At 38.5% G+C, this 19,236-nt stretch overlaps 1 protein-coding gene across 8 annotated transcripts in view; it reads left to right on the top strand.

Moving 5' to 3' along the window:
* PLCB1 (phospholipase C beta 1) overlaps positions 1-19,236 on the top strand; it is a 683,394-nt gene that overhangs the window by 472,180 nt on the left and 191,978 nt on the right. For all 8 annotated transcript variants that reach the window (XM_064572834.1, XM_045885403.2, XM_064572835.1 and 5 more), the window contains one exon: positions 712-878. In XM_064572834.1, the coding sequence (XP_064428904.1) occupies positions 712-878 (167 nt within the window). The remainder of the gene's footprint in view (positions 1-711; positions 879-19,236) is intronic.

The following is a 19,236-nucleotide window of genomic DNA, read 5'->3' as shown; positions in this document are numbered from 1 at the left end:
CACTGAAATCTACATGATGACAGAAAATCAATCCAAAATATATCAACAAAATAAGGATTTTTTATGTGGAAGACAGGCCAACAGTGCTAAGAATGACACTGGATATACCCACTTTGTGATGCTCATTGCTATCAACAATGTATTGAGCATCAGCAGTAATTGTACCATTGAACTTGTTTTTGGGTTGTCAGGCTTGAAACGGGAAGCTTGGATCACACTATGTTGAAGACTTACAGATTTTTGCTGAAGCATAACTTTAATGAAAAGAAAAATGTACCCAGGTTGTTTACTTTTTTTTGGTAATGAGTAATGAATACATCTCTAAATGATTAAGTGGGATATGGGAATTTGATGACTAAACCAGAAGGTTAGTGTCATAATCAAAAACAACCTATACGTCTGTGTTCAATTGAGAGTGGTGCATCTTTACACACAAGATGCGAAGTTTTCCTACTGTGGATTCTCTTATGCATCTGGTATACTTCAAGGGCATTGGGATTTAGTGGCAGGGATTGCAAAAGATATTTGCATCCCATAGAATGCAGCAACTGTGATGGGGTAACACATGTTTTCAGGATAAGATAGGAATGTCCAGATATCTAGCATGCACTTACCAGGTGTGGCAATATTGTTTCTCTGTAGTTAAATGCAAATATATGAATGAGACTTGGTGGACAAATATTCTAATTTCTGGTTTTTAATTGGTTTTAGTGGTGCCAAAAGCAAACCATACCTTACCGTCGATCAGATGATGGACTTTATCAACCTTAAGCAGCGAGATCCCCGGCTAAATGAAATCCTTTACCCACCTTTAAAACAGGAACAAGTCCAAGTATTGATTGAGAAGTATGAACCCAACAGTAGCCTCGCCAAAAAAGGTCAGTCCACTTTGCCCCACACTGTAGGGAAGCTATGGTTTCTAATTGTGAATGGGTCACCCCCTGGTAAGTATCGACATCAAGGATTGTTTAGGTCTATTTCCCACATTTGTATGCCTGCTTTCCTTTCTGTCTTAAATCACTAGTGGTTCAGTTAGACTTCGGCATGTGATTTTGTTGTTGTTGTTGTTATGTGTGTGTATGCATATAACATTTTTTTTTAAATGTCTAATCATTTGTTTTCTCTTAAATTTACCCAGTGACTGAATGCATATTTCTCATACAGGAAATTCCCTATCTTAAAAGTTGCCTTTTTGGGGGCAACTGGGTGGCTCAGTCAGTTAAGCGTCCAACTCTTCTTGATTTTGGCTCAGGTCATGATCTCAGGGTTGTGGGATCAAGCCCCATGTTGGGCTCCATGCTGGGTATTAAGCCTGCTTGAGATTCTCTCTCTCTCTCTCAAAAAAAAGGGAAGATGTAAAGTTTGCCTTTTTGTCTCTGTTTCTAGAAGTTCTGTAAAATGACCCACAACTTTTTCTAAATCTCTAAAACCAAAGAGAGTATTTAATCCATTAGATCCTTATTTTATTCTAGTTTACACTATTGATGAATTTTTCCACTTGGGAAAATATAAAATTTGGCCTTTTATATGTAAAAAAAAAAAATCAGTGTTTCTAGAAAATATTATTAGTCTAAAAACTAATAACAGAAAGACAGCTCTCAGTTGCCTGGAAGTTATTAGGAAATTTACGTTTTTGATTCTGGAGAAATGAATTGCCAAAATAAGATCATGATGATTTACTTGCTAGAAGTTTTCAATCATACGTGGCATCACATCCCTGAATTGGCTCTTCAGCTTCCTCTTTACTAAAGACCATGTCTCACTTGGAGTGAAATATCTTCATTGAGAAAACTGGTGTCTTATCACTGATGTTATTGTAAATTGCCTAGATATTGCACAGGGAGGAAAATAAAGTGCAACTAACCAATCATTAAGAAAAAATAAATTGTGTGTTAATATGCAGGCAGGTCATAAGTAACAGAAATAGCTCTAGCAAGCTCATCATCATTTATAAGTATGGTTATCATAAAAGTAGATTAACACATCTTTTAACCCATTGTATTTATTCTGGAACCAGTCGTCTAAATGAAAAAAAAAAATGAATCTATCAAGTATAAAAGTAAAATATTACCATTAACTTTATCATACATGTTTTTAGTTGGAAATTTACAGATGAAATTTTTTGGATTTTATTCATTTTCATGGTCAAGGGCTTTGCCTTTGTTGTCATCATCATCCTTATTGCTGCCGTGGAGATGAGGTCAGTCAAAGGAAATGGACGACCCAATGGTGTGTGTTGGCATTGTCAGGCCCACCCCCCTGACACCCTTCCATTCCCAGCGCCACGGAGATGGTATTTCTCCTTAGGGTTATGCAGGGAGTAACTCCTTGCAGATTTTACTGGGGCAACTTGAAATCTGAACTTCACCACAAATAACTAACAGTGTTATAACAAATCCAACAAGACCTCTAAAAACAGTCCATGACTCAAAGGAAACAAATAGCTTTTGTGAAACCAGTGAGGCACTTCAGAGCCTAAACTTTGCCCCTCCCTCCACTTTTCACGCCACACTGTGGACGGTCCATGCCTAAGCCGGAATATGACACCTCCATCCATCATACTCTGACCACCTGAAGGCAGTAGAGGATACAAAGAGAGAAATTTGTGATACATTATTGTAACACTCTATAACCCTGGCAGAACCCATTTTGATTCTAATGGAAATTAAGATGATATCTCTTAGCATTTGCAAATTTATTTAATGCCATCTTATAGATATACTAGGTATGAATTTCATAATCACAGCAGGCACACAAATTTCAGGTACGTTTAGAATACCAATTTCAGGGGCGCCTGGGTGGCTCAGTCAGTTTAGCATCTGCCTTCGGTTCAGGTCATGATCCCAGAGTCCTGGGGTCTGACATCAGGCTCCCTGCTCAGTGGGGAGTCTGCTTCTCCCTCTGCCTTTCCCTTTGACTTGTGCTCTCTCGCTTGCTCTCTCTCGCTCTCTCTCTCTCTCAAATAAATAAATAGAATCTTTTAAAAAATTAAATAAATAAATAAAATACCAATTTTATTTATTTTTCTACAACTTAATATGATATTGATGATAAGCCTCCATGTTGGCCCTGATGTGATTTTTTTTAAATCACAGATTTCATTTCTTAACCCAAAAACTCTTGAAAGAAAATGAACTTGAGAGTCATTTTGTTTGCTGCTTTGGGTCTGTTTATGTGAGCAAAGATACTAAAGAAAAGTGTTTTATTGTGTTGACTGTTATTTCATTGTCAAAAGGATAACGATTTTGAAATCTTTCTTTGTAGGACTAAGAAATTGCTGGGTTAAACCTCAATTTGCTAGTAATTATGAGTTTTAATAATTTTTTTATCCAAAGATGAAAATCAGTTTTTGAATTTGGTTTTGCTGTTCACATTTGATGTTTGACTTTAGGATTTTTTCAAAAACTCTCTTTTGTATCTTCTCTAATTATAACTACAAGTAAAATCAAACAAAGTACAATTTAAGAAAGTATTCTTTAATTTCAATATGACAAATGGTATGGATTTGCAAGGAAATTAACTTTCATTCATTATGTGACTTTCAAAATGTACATTATCATTTTGTAAAGAAGCAAACCAAAATTTTGAGGTCAAATCACTTACCTGAAGTCTCATACCAAGGTGCTCTTTGAGAAAACAGTTTTTAACTTTCAGCCAACTAGTTAATACATTTTGATTAATAAATACAAAATGAAATAAGTAGGCTATTACTAGGATATAATAAGTATTTTACAGTGTAATATTCTTATATTAATAAATATACTTAGAATAAATAAGATAGAAATCAGTATATTACATAATTTTTTCTGCTACTTTCATTTTGACTAGTTCCTCAAGTGTGCAAAGCATTGGGTTATATTGACCCACGAATTCAATTTCAGTTATCTGAAAAAGACACTTCCATATTGCCTCTGTTATAAAATGCTAAGAATAAGATACATCCATAATGTATATATATAATAATATAGCTAAATCCTCTGATATCAAGAAACTTATTTTTTAAAGTAGGTGTTAAACAAACTTTACACAAAGTTGCCATATGCTAATGTTTAGTTTTCATATGCACTTTACATAATTTTTACATAGGGGGTAATCTAAAATTAAATGAAAAATTTTCAATATGGCCAAACGCCTAAATGCTTAAACTGACCATAGGTTAGTCAACTAAACATAGATGTGTGAAATGAAAATCCAGAAGGGATGATAGACTTTGATGCTTTGTGGGCCTGCTGTCATCGGCAGGTTGGCCACATTTCCATGCTGGAATTTCTGTTTCTGAAGCTGTATGTATCGGTTATAAATAATCACAGGGTTTCTGTGCAGTGTAAGGGCCAAATGTGCACATTTGGGCTCCATAAAGAAAAAGTTTAAATCTTGTTGCAGAAAATACTATTCTCAATGGAGTTTGATTTATTTTTATGATTGAAAAATCACACATTGCAAAATACTTTGGTCCATCATGTTGTTTGCACTGGGAAAAATGCATAATGCTAAACCATATTTAACACAGGAATACACAATGACCCCGGCCTCTTCCAAACCAAAGGGTCCTGAATGTCAGTTTGAAGACTAATGTCTCCCAAACAGAGTTTGTTTGGTTTTTTTAATCACTTACACCTTTGAGAAGGAAGGCAATGAGTAAAATTAGCATGAAAAAGAATAAATTGATGCCTTAGTTAACAGACTACAGATTAGATTGAACTCTTCTGTCTGAAAAAGAAGGCCAAAATTCATTCTTAAAAAACCAAACCCAGAGAAGACATTTGAGTCTGATCACATTTTTATTTTTCTGTGAAGAGCAGGTGTTCATGAGGATTTGTTAAGCAATTGAATTAATATAGCAGATTATGATATTAGCAGATGTTTCAAGCTATATTCCTTTTTTTTTTTATCAGTTCTTCCTCTTAAATTTTTAAAAGGTGTGTTGTACAAAAGCTTCCCCACTTTGTTGCAATTAAATCATCAAGATGAAACTGTATCATCTCTTTTAGTATTTGATCAGTACTCAATGAATTAATAAATAGTTGAACTCAAAATACAATAGCAAATTGTTTTGGTTTTAAGCAAAGCAAATAGAAGTTGAGGTATAGCAAGCATTTTTGCTTCAAATAGACCTATGCTAATCATTACATCAGTAGAAAAGCCTATTGCTTTTTCAAGATCTATATTTTAAATACTTATACAATTGAACTATATTATACCATTACTGTCAATGGCAAGACACAGAGTGTGCTAGAGACAGCACTGGACTTGAGAGTCTTGCCAACTGTACTATTAGGTGATACTCCTTCAGTAGAAAAAGGACAGAAGCGTAACTCAAACTGAAGCACAGAAAGAAATGTATTGGTGCATATGAGCAAAAAGTCAGGGAGTGTTTTGTGTTGGTCTCAGCTTACCAATAACCAATGTTGTTAGACCGACCCTTGTGGTTCTTATTATGATTGCAAGATGCCCTTCATCAACCACCATGTAACTTGGAAAAAAATAGATGTTTATTACTTATAAGACCTGGAAACTACTCAGCGCACCTGGGGTCACACAGCGAGGTCACTTGTAGAGAGAGAAAGAGAAAGGGAACACGCTCACAAGCCTGGGTTCTGTTTTTTTTTTTTTTTTTTTAAGATTTTATTTATTTATTCATGAGAGATAGAGAGAGAGAGGCAGAGGCAGAGGGAGAAGCAGACTCCCCGCCGAGCAGGGAGCCCGGTGCGGGACTCGATCCCAGGACCCTGGGATCATGACCTGAGCTGAAGGCAGACGCTTAACCAGGCGTCCCTGGGTTCGGTTTTTATAGGGTTTTGAGGGGTGCGTGTTTAGGGTTTCATGGAATCACTCTTTATTGGTGAAACATAAAAACATAAGAGCAGGAAGAGAGAAGACCAGTGGCCCAAATGGCCAGTTATTGAAGTAAACCAAACTTTCCAAATCAAAGGAGTCTCAGTGTGGGGAGGAGGCCTGGCTCCTATCTAGCCATGTGGCTGGCAATGGGTTTATTCAAGATATAGCAGATGTTTCAAGCTATATTCCTTTTTTTTTATCAGTTCTTCCTCTTAAATTTTTAAAAGGTGTGTTGTACAAAAGCTTCCCCACTTTGTTGCAATTAAATCATCTGTTGTCTCTGAAGTGGATGCCTTTTTGGAATGGATGCTCAGCAATCAGAGCTTAAGTCAGGCACTTGCACTACAAAAAATAAAATTTAAAAACAACAACACTGTCAGGGTTTACACTGCAAGGTATTAATGATTTCAGGCCTGACTATATCCAGGGGCTCAAATGATGTCATCAAGAATTGTCTTTCTTCATCTCCAATCATTTTCTCTGTACCGGGTATAATATACTGGCTTGGACAGACTCTCCTAACGTAACAAGAAAGCCACCAGCAGCTCCAATATTGACATTATTTTTGCTCATATTTCCATCAAAAATACCAGAGACCCAAGCCTGGCTTAAGTCACGCAAGGCCACTGCTGAAAGAGGATCATTGTGGCCTGGAGAATAGAAGTAATAAGTGGACAGACTTAGGTCACATGATTCTCCCTAGAGCCAGTGAGGAGACCACTACCTAAACCACGTGTTTTAGACTGACAGTGGCAGGGAGGTGGTCCCCTGAAATTAAGTCCAGATGTGCTTCCCAAAAGGAGCAACAATGGCCTCCCCAGGCAGATAAAAACAGCTGGTCCCACTAAACCTGGGTCAGAAATCAACAATTCATCCCCACTGTTTACTTCACCTTAGGAAGCCATTTAACCTCTTAACCCATCCCACCCCTTCATTTTCTCATTTTTTGAAAAAAATTCCCTGAGAGAGTTGCTGGGAGAATTAAGTAAGTTGCTCATGATAGGAAGGTTGCATGTATTTATTGCTGCCTGCAAAACCTTTGTTGACTTGCACTGTTGAAAAGTGGTCATTTGTATTTATGCCAAATTATTTCAAATCATTTATGGATCTGGAAGTGTGATTCACGGCACTGGGCCAAGGCATTCCTGAATGTTGCTGTCTCTTGGCTGAGAGGCTTATTTAACTTATTGCAATTAGTAGGAAATTAGAATCATTTGATGATGAAGACTGAAAAAATATGGCCAGTCCTATGTGTGCACAAATGTTCGTTTCTGACTCAATTCTTTTATAAATATTTTTATTAAAATGGAGTTATAGTTAAAAATGTGAAGATTTACACTGGAATTTTACTACTTACTTCGTCATTTAATTTCCCTGTAGATTTTTAAAAAAATCATTAATTTCCCAGCACCATTTCTGGTTAGGAGGTAGAAGTTATAAAAAAACATGATTATTTTTATTAATGTCTGCTGTTTTTCCTTGAGAAATCAAACATGCTATAATTAAAGGAAGAGGAAAAGTGTTAATGGTTAAGCCAGTTAACCTCAGGCAAATGACTTCCCTGAGCTTCAGGTTCCTCAGCTGTAAAATGGGATGATACCAACACTAGCAGACCTAGGGGCTCTTCCCATGCCCCTTGGCACTCATTGTTCCAACACAGTCAACAGCTCCACTACAATCTAGGACTTTCCCTAGAGTTGCCCACAACTGTAACTTGCTTGATCATGTTCCCTTTACTAGGCCACCTTTCCTTCCCTTCTCATTTCTGTATTCCTCTACTGTTATTTCCTGGGGTTGCTTCCCAAACAAGTTACTGGCACTCAAATCCTTGTCTCAAAGCCTACTTTTAAAAGAATGCAAACTAAGATTAGCACTTTTCATAAGTGGCCCTAACAGAATCACAAGTGAGCATTGAGAGAAAAAACATGGGAAGAGGCAGTCCCATGGCTCATCCTTTCTGAACTATCACATAAATGTCTTTGTTGTTACAATTCACAAAAGCCTGGCCAATGGCCTCAAATCATGGGCTCTCCTGTCTACAAGGGACCTAGCCATTTAGCCCAAACTCTCAGAAGAGGCAGCTAAGGAAGTGACAACATCAAGACTGGGACCATATTTTCTGTGCCCCAGACCTCCCTCTTACTCCAGACCCCCACTTGGGGCCCTCCATCTGGACTTACTGAGAAAAGAGATACAAATCAATTCTTTAGAAGTTGGCACTCACAAAAGTCATTTTTCAAACCTGTCCTTGAGAAGAAACAAACCTATTTTATTTGTGTTTGTTTCTTCTAAGAAAGTCTCATTGGAAAGGCCAATGTGTAGGAAAAACCTTTTAAAGCACGCTTTCGGTTGAAGAGAGGGGGGCCCTGGCATGTAGCTGACTCCCTCTCCACCTCATTCTCGGCAGGCACTTATGGCAAAACCCCAGGAGATTCAGGATGCTCAGTTTAAAAAACACTCATCTGGAGGACATATTGACTGGTTTAAAGATCTGCTCCGCAATTAAGATGGCATCCATTTACATATTCTTATAGAGAATGTGTAGCAGTACAAGAAGATAAAAGAATTGAAATGAATGTACAAAGGCAACTCAAATGAAATAGATTTTCTTCCCAAAAGACAAAGGCAGATGCAAACTGGATGACGTAGCCAGTTCTTTTCATGCCTTAATTAAGTTACTACACTGGGAAAGTGGCTGAAAAGCCACTCTAGTATTTATTGATTAAGATCCCATTTAAACTCCACCTATTGACTTTCCAGCCTGTGTGGAAGGTCACAGAGGAATGACATTATCATCTGTGAGTATATTCCAAGCTCCTCTTGACTATGTGTTTCATATGTTCATAGACTTCTCTGTATTTCAGAGTGGCTAAAATGGGAAAAAAAAAAAAAAACTTGTTTCAAGATAGCCATTATGAGAGTGCATTGTTCATTAGTTGACTTGGTAACTTGCTTCCCTTTTCCCTTCCTTGATTGCATTTCCTTTTTCCCAGGAGGCAGAGGCTTGAGGAGAGGCATATGTCTGGCCCAGGAGGCCTGGGTTTTTTTTCCTCCTCCAGACTTTCTTTCAGTGACCTCAGTATCTGCCGAGAAGCACAGCTCTAGCCAGAAAGTCACAGCCATGTCCATTCACAACTGAAGTGGCCTTTGTTCAGAAAACAACCAGTCAGGAAAAATATAAATAGTAAAAGAGTAAGTCAAATGCCAGTTCCAAGGTGTGGAGAAGTGAGCTTCGTAGCTGAATCCACCCCAGACTGCTGAGTTTTGTTAAAACCTCTTTCCCTCAGCTGACTGTTCCTTCCCCAGGTGCTTTGCCATTTCATCTGAGAACTGTCGGGACAAAGCAAATAATGGCTACTTTCCCCAGATGTAACCTCCCATCAGAACATGACATCACCAGTTGTTGACTATGACACATTTCCCTTTCTCAGCAGGGGACTATGTCTCAGTTAAAAGGAACAGCCTGGGGGCGCCTGGGTGGCTCAGTCCTTAAGCGTCTGCCTTCAGCTCAGGTCCATGATCCCAGGGTTCTGGGATCGAGCCCCGCATCGGGCTCCCTGCTCAGCGGGAAGCCTGCTTCTCCTTCTCCCACTCCCTCTGCTTGTGTTCCCTCTCTCGCTGTGTCTCTCTCTGTCAAATAAAGAAAATCTTTAAAAAAATAAAAAAATAAAAAGGAACAGCCTGGCAGGTACACTGTCCTGGAAAAAGGCCCCAATGTCACACACATTTGGCCCCCAACATCTGCAATACCCATAGTCTACTATGGTTAATAGTTGATCTTGCACCAAATCAGTGGGAGAGAGAGATCTAATGCAGAGTGAACCAACTCCAGGGAAAACAAACCGTGTCTACAAGGAACCCAGATGAGGTGAGATGTGGACCATTTACCCTAACACTTACCAGCTGAGTAATGTGCCACAGCCACAGGTGAAATAATGTCAGAAGCTGAGAATGTCCAATAATTTCATTAATTCATTATAGAGATTCTAGGAACTCTGTCTTAGCTCTGAATCACCCTGATCTCCAGGACTCCAGTGTGAAAGCAAAACAGAGTAGAGAGAACATTATTTTAAGATGAAGCCTTAACTGAGGATGATGGACAAAATCAACCTTCTCACCTAACACTCTACCTTACATGTAGAAAATAAAAAAGATGCTTCTTACTAATGTCTCTATTTGTCTTTGCTTGGGTTCTCCCAGGAGCCAACTCTGGGAGAATTCAAGTGCAAAGAGTTTGAGAGATGATCCAATAGAAAGTGAGAATAAGGAAGGGAAGGCAGCTAATAAGGTTGTGAAACAAGTGAGTTATCCATGTGCATAACTGGAGCTCAGTCCGGGGGTGAATTCTAGAAGTTTCCCAACCATAGTCACTGCAGCTGCTTTTAGGAAGCATTAATCCTCAGGCACTTCCAGCCCCCTCCACATCTCAAAAGAGAACTCCTCCAAGGTACCTGATCCTCACTGAACTCTTTTCTTTTTTTTTTTTTGAACTCTTTTCTTTATTCTGACACATACTTGACTTAATTGCATGGACATTTTAATCTAACAAATGTATATTGCCCACCTGGCTTAAGAACTACAAAGAAATGGAACAAAATCAAGATAAAGTCTCCCTTAAGGAGACTATAACTTGGAGGGGAAATGATATATACAAATAACTATAATACAATAATACAATACAAACAATAATTCATTTACCCAGTATCTGTTGTGTCCTTTGTGTGGTAGGGAATCTTGGAGGGAAGGGAACCTTATTTATTAAGGTTCTAGGGAGTGTTGGGAATTGCTTTAAGAAGGGAAGACTTTCAAAGAGGAAAGTGACATTCAAGCTGTATTTCAGGACTGCTGAGACATTTAAAGCACTAAGAGATAATATCCTCCAAGGAGCTCATCAGAAACCATTAGTGAGCACATATTCTGGGTCTGCCTTTATGCTAGACACTGGAAGAGATATAAATGAAAGTAAGGTTTGGTCCTGGCACTTAGAAAGCCAACGTTGAGTCTGACCATGGAACATAACATTCTGGTTAAGAATCTAGAACATTTTGCCTCCTTTGCCTTATGGTCAAGAACCATTGTAAAGGGTCTCCTCTGTTAGAGCAATATGACAATGCACTAATAAATGCAACAAACTGTTCCCACACCTCTGAGAACCTCTAATCCTTAACAATATATCAGTACCTACATAACTCTGATGTAAAGACTCCAAGCCTGTGTTTAAGAGCTCAAGGTTCTAGGGTAAAGAAGATACATACAGTTGACCCTTGAAAGACACGGGTTTGAACTGTGTGGGTCCAATTGTTCAGGGATTTTTTTTTTTCAATAAATACAATACAGTTCTGTAAAACAAACAAACAAAAACAAACAAAGAGATTAAGATTCTAATATGGATTCTGTCCTTACCTTGCCACATCCATTTTAAAGGACTGTAGATTAATCTAATTGGGACAGAGCTTGTTTGTTTATCTGTCATGTTAAATACTAAAACTTTGTCTTACTTACCAAACAGAACAGTGAGGAGTAAATAAACTCACAGATGTGAGAACACTTTGATAAAGGGAAAGTGTTAACTCAAAGTTAGGTGTTATCATTAAGAACTTTCACACAAACCATATCAAAAAGTTCAACTGAGTGCAAGAGAAATTTCAGGGACACAGAAAGCCATGACAGCTGGGTGAGAGGTTCATCTGCAGAGGCTTTTGAGACGAGCATGTGGTCATTCCATGGACATTGTCACACAATATTGTGGACCTGAATTTTATATACTTATGGCAATAGAACAGATTTGCAATGGAGATGGAATAAGAATTTGTAACATGGACTCCAGGGTTGAAAAATAAACAGATAAAGAAACCAGCCAAGTTCATATACTCTACAAAAGCAGTTAGTTGGCAAGTGTCATAGGAAAGTTTGTACCCAAGCAAAGTTTCTTGGAAAAGGGACCTTTCATAGATGACTTCTGAAAGCAGACAAACAGATTTCGGTGAGCCATGGGATAGTCAAGCCATCTGCACTTACTTTCTCTGAGCTGGCCTAGCAGAAGTCATGCAAGGGTTACAGCAACATGAACCAAGGGAATAGCTTTTCTGTGCTGTGCTTGGAAGTGATTTGGGAGGTGTTAAGCCATTGGACCAGTCGCATTCCAACATGCTCTGGTATCATGACATGAAGAGTGGGGATTGAATTATGAAGAATGGATTCTTAACCACCTAATCCCAGTGACATCTGAGCATTTGACGGCCAGATCCTGCCTAATTGGCATTTGGCTCCACAGAATGAGGCTGGTGGCCATGCTAGCTGGCAGACATATTGTCCAGTTTGCCCATCTCCCCTGTGCAATGACTTTGTGTGGATTTATAGGCCATCTGTCTTCCAAGACTGAATTTGTAGAAATTTCTCTGTGCCTGTGGGCTGTGAAAGATGTTATTTGCATGTGTTTGGCTATTTTTATATTTTTTCAAGCTAACCTGTATGTTATTTATTTATTTATTTATTTATTTATTTATTTATTTATTTATTTTATTTTTGCCTAACCCACAAAATAATGTCACATCTTCTGTTTAGCATTTCTCTGGTCCTCACGTTGGCATCACAGGTTTCCTGCTGTATTTTATTTTTCTTCCCTAAAGTTAGACTCATGAATTGGAGAATAAAAATGCTAGAGGACACCTTTAAATCACTTGCAGAGATTAGAATGTAAATGAAGTCTGGAAAAGAATTTTAGACCTTGATAAACAAATGCGAATCAAAGAGCTAATCCTCCTGCCTCTGCCACATGGGTCACTTGTCCTGCCTGAGCCCAGCTTCTTTTAACAGATTAAAGTCATATGTTTTAGAGAGATAAGTAAATCATGGAAAAAAAAAAAAAAAAAAAACTCTTCCTTGGTCACATTCAGGGCTATTTTTAGGACTAATCCAAGGGTGTCCAGATTAAAGCTAACTGTCATGGAGGCAAGACCCTCTCCTTTTCATCATCTGTGTCCCTCATTTAGACCAGTGCTGGGAAAATTATGTGGATAAACAGCATCAGTCGTACTCACCACCATCTGTCTCTCTCCATTGCCCCACCATGGGCTCCAGATCCAGCACTCACGCTGTGTATCCCTGTGACCTCAAACAAGCTACTTACCTCTCTAAGCTTCAGTTTGTTCAACTGAAAATGGGATGGGATTTTTCTCATAGGATTTCTGTGCCTAGCACATGGTCAGTGCTCAAGTGAGGGTAGCTCCTTTTCCAATGATTATGATGATGATGGTGATTATTATTGTCATTATTTACCTTCTCCCAGATTACGTATGGTGTCTTCTACAGCAGGATAGCATAGTTGTTAATAGCACGGAACACAAAGCCTGACTACATGGGTTCCAATCCCATTTTAACCACTTGTAAGCTGTGTGACATTAGGCAAGCTACGTGCCTCAGGTTTCTCATCCATAAATTAGACATAAAAGTATTACCCACTTCATAGAGTTATCACGAGGATGAAATGAGTTAATATTTGCATACACTAAACAGTATAGAAAGTTTTGTGAAATAATATGCTGGAAATAGATTCAATTCAAGAAGCTCTTCAAAGGCTGGTTCTTTTTCTTCCTTCCGTATCCTGCTTGCACTTATATAAAATATTTCCTTTCAAGTCAGAATCCATTAGGAAAAAAAAAAAATTTTTTTTTGTAAATACAGCCATTACATTTTCTTTCCTTGAAGCTCCATGGCATAATTTTTTTCTTGAGCCCTTTGCTGCCGTCACCTTCCATCTGCTTTTAGGACGAGCTCAGGAACAGTTCCATGGCAGTGCTTTGATGCCATGATGGGGTCATTGCCAAGGTAACCATCCTGGTAAAAAACACAAACTCAACAGAAAAGACCCTGACGGTGAGACTGTCATGGCACCTTAGTAATGTGCCATGAATTCTATTTAGAGATCAGCTTTTGAGCATGCCCTGCTGTACTTTTTTCTTTCCCTGGTCATGCAGCTCCTAAAACGTATCTTGAGAAAGTATGGGGCTTAGGACTCACCACCAGGCTCAGCAGTCTTGGTGTGCAGAAGAACATTAGCTTATGTTACCGGACCTTATCAAAAGTCACTTTCGTAAGCTTATAGGTAGAAGATGAGGGCGTATGGATTTATTTCAGATATACTTCTTACTTGTGAATTTAAAAAGAAATTCTACCAGAGCTGAACAAAGAAGCTAAGAGAGGGCATTGACAGGGCGGGTAACTGGTCATTGCAATGTAATGACAATCAACTCTTCTACTGTTTTAAGAATTGATTTGCCCTATTCTGGATTATCCTAGTCCCCTCTTTCTGGTCTCTTTTGATGGCTTCAGACATTTAATGCTATCTGATTAGTGCTTCTGCCAGGGGCTAGTCAGAGGGAAGGAATAAAAATAAAACTGTTCTGCCTTTTCTGGCCACTGGGGAATATCAGAGCTTGGAACTTTCTGAAACATCTCCAGGGAAAGGAGTCACAGCCTTCTCACTTCAGGACATCATACTTGTCTGAAAATTCCCCTAGACTTGGGACAATGAAGTCTTAGGCGAAGAGTGCCCTCAGAACCAGGAAGAAAAGATGTCCTTTAGTTCTCCCTTCTCTGCCACCCCTCCCTTCCCTGAGGCAAAGTTAGAACATTTTGTTGCCATGTGTACTGGAGAAGGGTGAGAGGACTTAGAAAGGAAGAGAGGAAATCTCTCATCTGTTAAATACTCCCAACTACCCCAGAATTGAATGTGCAATTTATTTCAGCTGCCTTAGAATTTAGTTCCAGAAGTCTCCTTAAATATTTTTTTTAGATTTAATCAAATAATTTCTCAGGTAGTGCTTTGAACTCAAATTGTAATTTTACATGAGAGACTTGGGAAATAGAATTACATTAAATCAAATTAAATCTGGTTGTATTTTCTTCTGACTGAATGAAATCATGAGGGACACATCCCAGGACCACCATAAGGGGAGTTGGACAATTCACTGGTACTCATAAAATGAAAGGCCAGCTTGTCTCTGTCATGACTGCCTTAGAAACGTGTGGACATTGACATCTACTTACACACACTCCCATACCTGTTCCACACCAGCAGCCTTGTGAGGTTGGCAAAAGAAACCAAGGGGACCAAGCACCTTTCCAGCTGGTAAGTACCTGAGAGCTCAAACTGCTTCTGTGACTCTGACTGCACTCTACCTGGGAAAAACCTGGCCGACAAATGACCCATCTAGGGCTCTCTGTGATGAGATATTAGTCACTGCTTACTCTTCACTAGAAAGACATAAATAAAAGAAAACCAAGGAGACCCATGAGAAGTCTCTGACCAGCCAAAGTAGGTCTATGACAGAAGAGCTTCAGTTCCTCCCATCTGATTCAATTTTACCTAAAAATAATAGGATCAAGCAATAAAGCATGTGAAATCTGAATTTTTAAACTTAAAAACTCTGCAGTCTGGTGTAGTAGAAAAATCATGGAATATCAGGAGAAATATTATGGTCTGAATATATTCATCTAAATTAAATTATCTTTAAACCAACTAAAATTGCATTAAAGGAAATATTTTTTAAGGGCATCATCTGGCAAGGGTGGAAACAACAGGTTAAGGGACAATAATTACACAATGTTGGCAGCTAGCTATATGCTTACAGCTCTAACAGTTTTAACAAAACTGATCATAGATCTGCTATGTGAAAAGCTGGGGACCAATCTGAGTTATTCCATGAACCCTTAAAACTCTTAAAATTTGATGATCTTAGGTTCATCTGGAAGTGGGTTTAGAGGTACAGCCTAAAATAAGGACTAGTTGACTATTGTTTAAGGAATAGTCAGAACTCCCACCTGGATAACGGCTAAAGGTTTACTCTCTGGAGATTAGAATAAAGAAGGTCTGAAGATGACACAGTCTCAAGTGAAGGCAGGGGTACTCTCTGGAGATAAGAATACAGAGGGTCTGAAGATGACACAGTCCCAAGTGAAGGCAGGGCTACCACACTGAAAGCAAGGAAATAAAGTTACATATTTTATGTATGCATAAACGTACTGAGTGCTGAGTCCTCCATCCTTCTTTCCCCATGTGCTCTGGAATGCTGGCCTCCAGGCCTGCACTCTCCTGGCAAGTGATTAAATAGATCTTCTCTCAGGACTGATCAGCCCAAGATGGAAGACCTAAATGTACTGACATTAGGGGTTGCTCCAAAAAGACAAAGACTGATCCCTCTACAATCACAATTTATTTTCAATTTATAGTCAGTTACCCAGATGCATTCAAAAATACAATCAAACTTTTTAGTTTACCAATTTGAAATATGAACAGAAAACTAAAAATTACTAGACATATGAGAAAAACCTTTTTTTTTTTTTTTTTTTTTAAGTAGAAATAAGGAAGGGTACCTGGGTGGCTCAGTCAGTTAAGGCTGTGCCTTCAGCTCAGGTCATGATCCTGGAGTCCTGGGATTGAGCCCCATGTCCCACTCCCTGCTCAGCAGGGAATCTGTTTCTCCCTCTCCCTCTCCCCTTCCCCCTGCTCCTTCTCCCTCTCTCCCTCTCGCTCACACTCTCTCTCTCAAATAAATAAATAAGATATTTTTTTAAAAAAGTAGAAATAAGGAAAATATTAACTTTGGACAAAACAAAGGTTATGTAGTGAGAAGAAAAACTTTAAATATACATATATTATTTATATCCTTAGAAAGATAACAGAACATATTGCACTATTGAAAAAGAACACAATGCTATTTTTTAAAGAAATGTCAGAGAACACAAACTGTCTCTTAGATATTGAAAAAAAAGCAGGAGAAACAAAACACTAAAAGAAGTGTTGGGAAAAAAGCTGAGGAAATCTCCCAGAAAGTAGAACAAAGAAATAAAATTAAAAATAGGAGAGAGGATATATTAAAATGCAAAATTTGCCCAAATAATGTTCCAGAAAGAGAGAAAAGAGGTAATTATCATAAAGATAATTCATGAAATCCTTCAAATAAAAGGACAATAGCTTTCATACTAAAAGGGGTCAAAGAGTGCCCAGCACAGAAGATAAAGATAAACCTACACCAAAGCACAGTGTTGCAAAATTTCAGGAAACTGGGACTTAATAAGAGACTAGAAACTTCCAGAAAGAAAAATAAACAATTTTTTTTAAATAGGACACATAACTGTTTTAAGGATGGTAATCAGTAAGTCTTCAAACCTCTTTTTTTTTAAAAGATTTTATTTATTTATTTGAGAGAGAGAGAATGAGAGACAGAGAGCATGAGAAGGAAGAGGGTCAGAGGGAGAGGCAGACCCCCCGCCTAGCAGGGAGCCTGATGAGGGGGTCAATCCCAAGACCCTGGAATCATGCCCTGAGCACTTTTTTTTTTTTAACATGAAAAATTCACTCTTTTATTTTGAGAAAAAAGTTAACTTTTCATACTAACAGAACAAGATTAAAGGTAAATTTCTTAAACATTATCCAGAAAAATAACAAGATTTATGGTACACTTCTGGCCCTAATATACACAAAAGGCCATAGCCATGTCTATTCCACAGGTGCAGCTTCAGTGCTCTCCTGTTCAGGGGCAGGCTCATTGCCAGCTTCTTTTCCTTCTTTGCTTCTCTTAGATTTTTTGTGCTTGTGTCTCCTGTGACTGTCTCCTTCTTCACTTTCATGGCGATGTCTACTATTACTTTGAGATGACTTGTGTCTGGTTTCCTCTTTCTCTCTGTGTCGTCTTTCTCTGTGTTGTTCTTCTTTCTCTCGACTTGCTCTGTGGTGCTCATAGCCTCTTTCTGCATACTCCCTGTATCTGTATCATTCTTCATCACTGTTAAAAACACTTGGTGTAGGACTGTGATCACACTCCCGCTCTCTCTTTCTGGTGCATTCTCTTTCTCTGTCCCGATCATGGTCTTGTTCGGGACAGTCGCTCAACCAACTGAGCCACCCAGGCACCCCGTCTTCAAACCTCTTAATAGCCACACTAGAAGCTAAAGGACAATGAAGCAAATTTCCCCACAAAAATTTAAAAGAAATTTTTTTCCAACCTAAAATATTATACCCAGCTAAACTAGTAATCAAGCGTGCATATCAATGAAGCCATTTTAGGCATACAAGGCTCAAAAAATTTCACACTCACGAACCCTTTCTCAGGAATCTACTGACAAATGAGATGTCATCAGGAATCTAATGACAAATGCAAAGGCTCAGCAGGGAGTCTGCTTCTTCCAGTCTTCTACCAGAAGACATGGTATACAAAAAATAAAAGAACTTCAAGTCATAAGACTCCAAAAAAGACTTCTTCAAGAAAGTGAAACTGGGAGAACATGTGTTGTGTTTGAACATATTACAAAGAACTTTAGATAACTGGTGGAGCATTTGAAGTTGGATTCGAGATATGTGCAAAGAAATTAAGCAAATGACAAAACAAGACAATTATCAACTACAGGGAAAATTTTAAATTGTGCATGGAAAGAAAAATAATTGTTGATTTACTATGTGACTCAGCCCTGAATAGAATACATAGTCATGATAATGTAAGCACTGAATACTGATCTAACTAAATTACAATGTAACTATCTCAGAAGGGTGAGAAGAATGTGTACATATGCTGTGGGGTGGAGAGAAGAAAGAGCAATACCCTCATCTCCCATGGTGGGAAGTCAAAAAATAGTACTACAAGCATATTATATATAGGGTAAATACCAAAAGTATTAACTAAAAGATTTGGAAGCATTTGCTTCTAATCAAGGGGAAATGAGGAAGCTTGTTTCTACTATCCATCATAGTAGAAGTGGTTCTGGACAGCAGCTATGAAAGAGATCTAAATTTAGAAAACAACCCTTGCCTATTGCTTGTGGACCATATTGTTTTCCCCTAGACATCTCCTGCATTAGTGTCTGTACATCAGAAGCAAATCAGTGGGGTGGCTTCTTAACTGTACCTTTGCCACTCCACCAACTGGCCACACTCAGCCTCTCCTTACTCCTTCCTTCCAAATTCAGTCCATCAGCAATTAAAATCAGCCAATTCTCCTCTATCTCCAGCCAGACTTGGGCAGCAAAATGGTAAAAGAGAAAATGGAGCAGAACTGGAACAAAATGAGTTGGACCAGAAGGTGCTTATGTTGCCAACATGAAATTAGTGAGTTTGTCTGCTAAATGAGACTCCAAATTCTTTAGCGACATGTACATTAGGACATTACCCTAAGTGAATAGAAACCTGAACTGCACATCAAAGGGCATCAAAAAGGAATTGTACATGCTATGTTTTTTTAAGTCTTGAAGGTCAGGAGACTGACACAGAGTTAGACCCTCACTAAAAATGTGTGTTGGGTCCCCCAACTTCAGGGGCAGGTTAAGGTCAAGATTTCTTGTTCTTCCTGGAGAGACTTGATCTGAAACATCTTTTCTTTGATGCCTGGAACAGGAGTTCAAGGG

Source organism: Mirounga angustirostris, unplaced genomic scaffold (genome assembly GCF_029215605.1).
Source record: "Mirounga angustirostris isolate CCGP_5_RB_7025 unplaced genomic scaffold, mMirAng1.0.hap1 SCAF_10, whole genome shotgun sequence".
In the NCBI taxonomy this organism is placed as follows: Eukaryota; Metazoa; Chordata; class Mammalia; order Carnivora; family Phocidae; genus Mirounga; species Mirounga angustirostris.
This window is presented reverse-complemented; position numbering and strand designations above follow the sequence as displayed.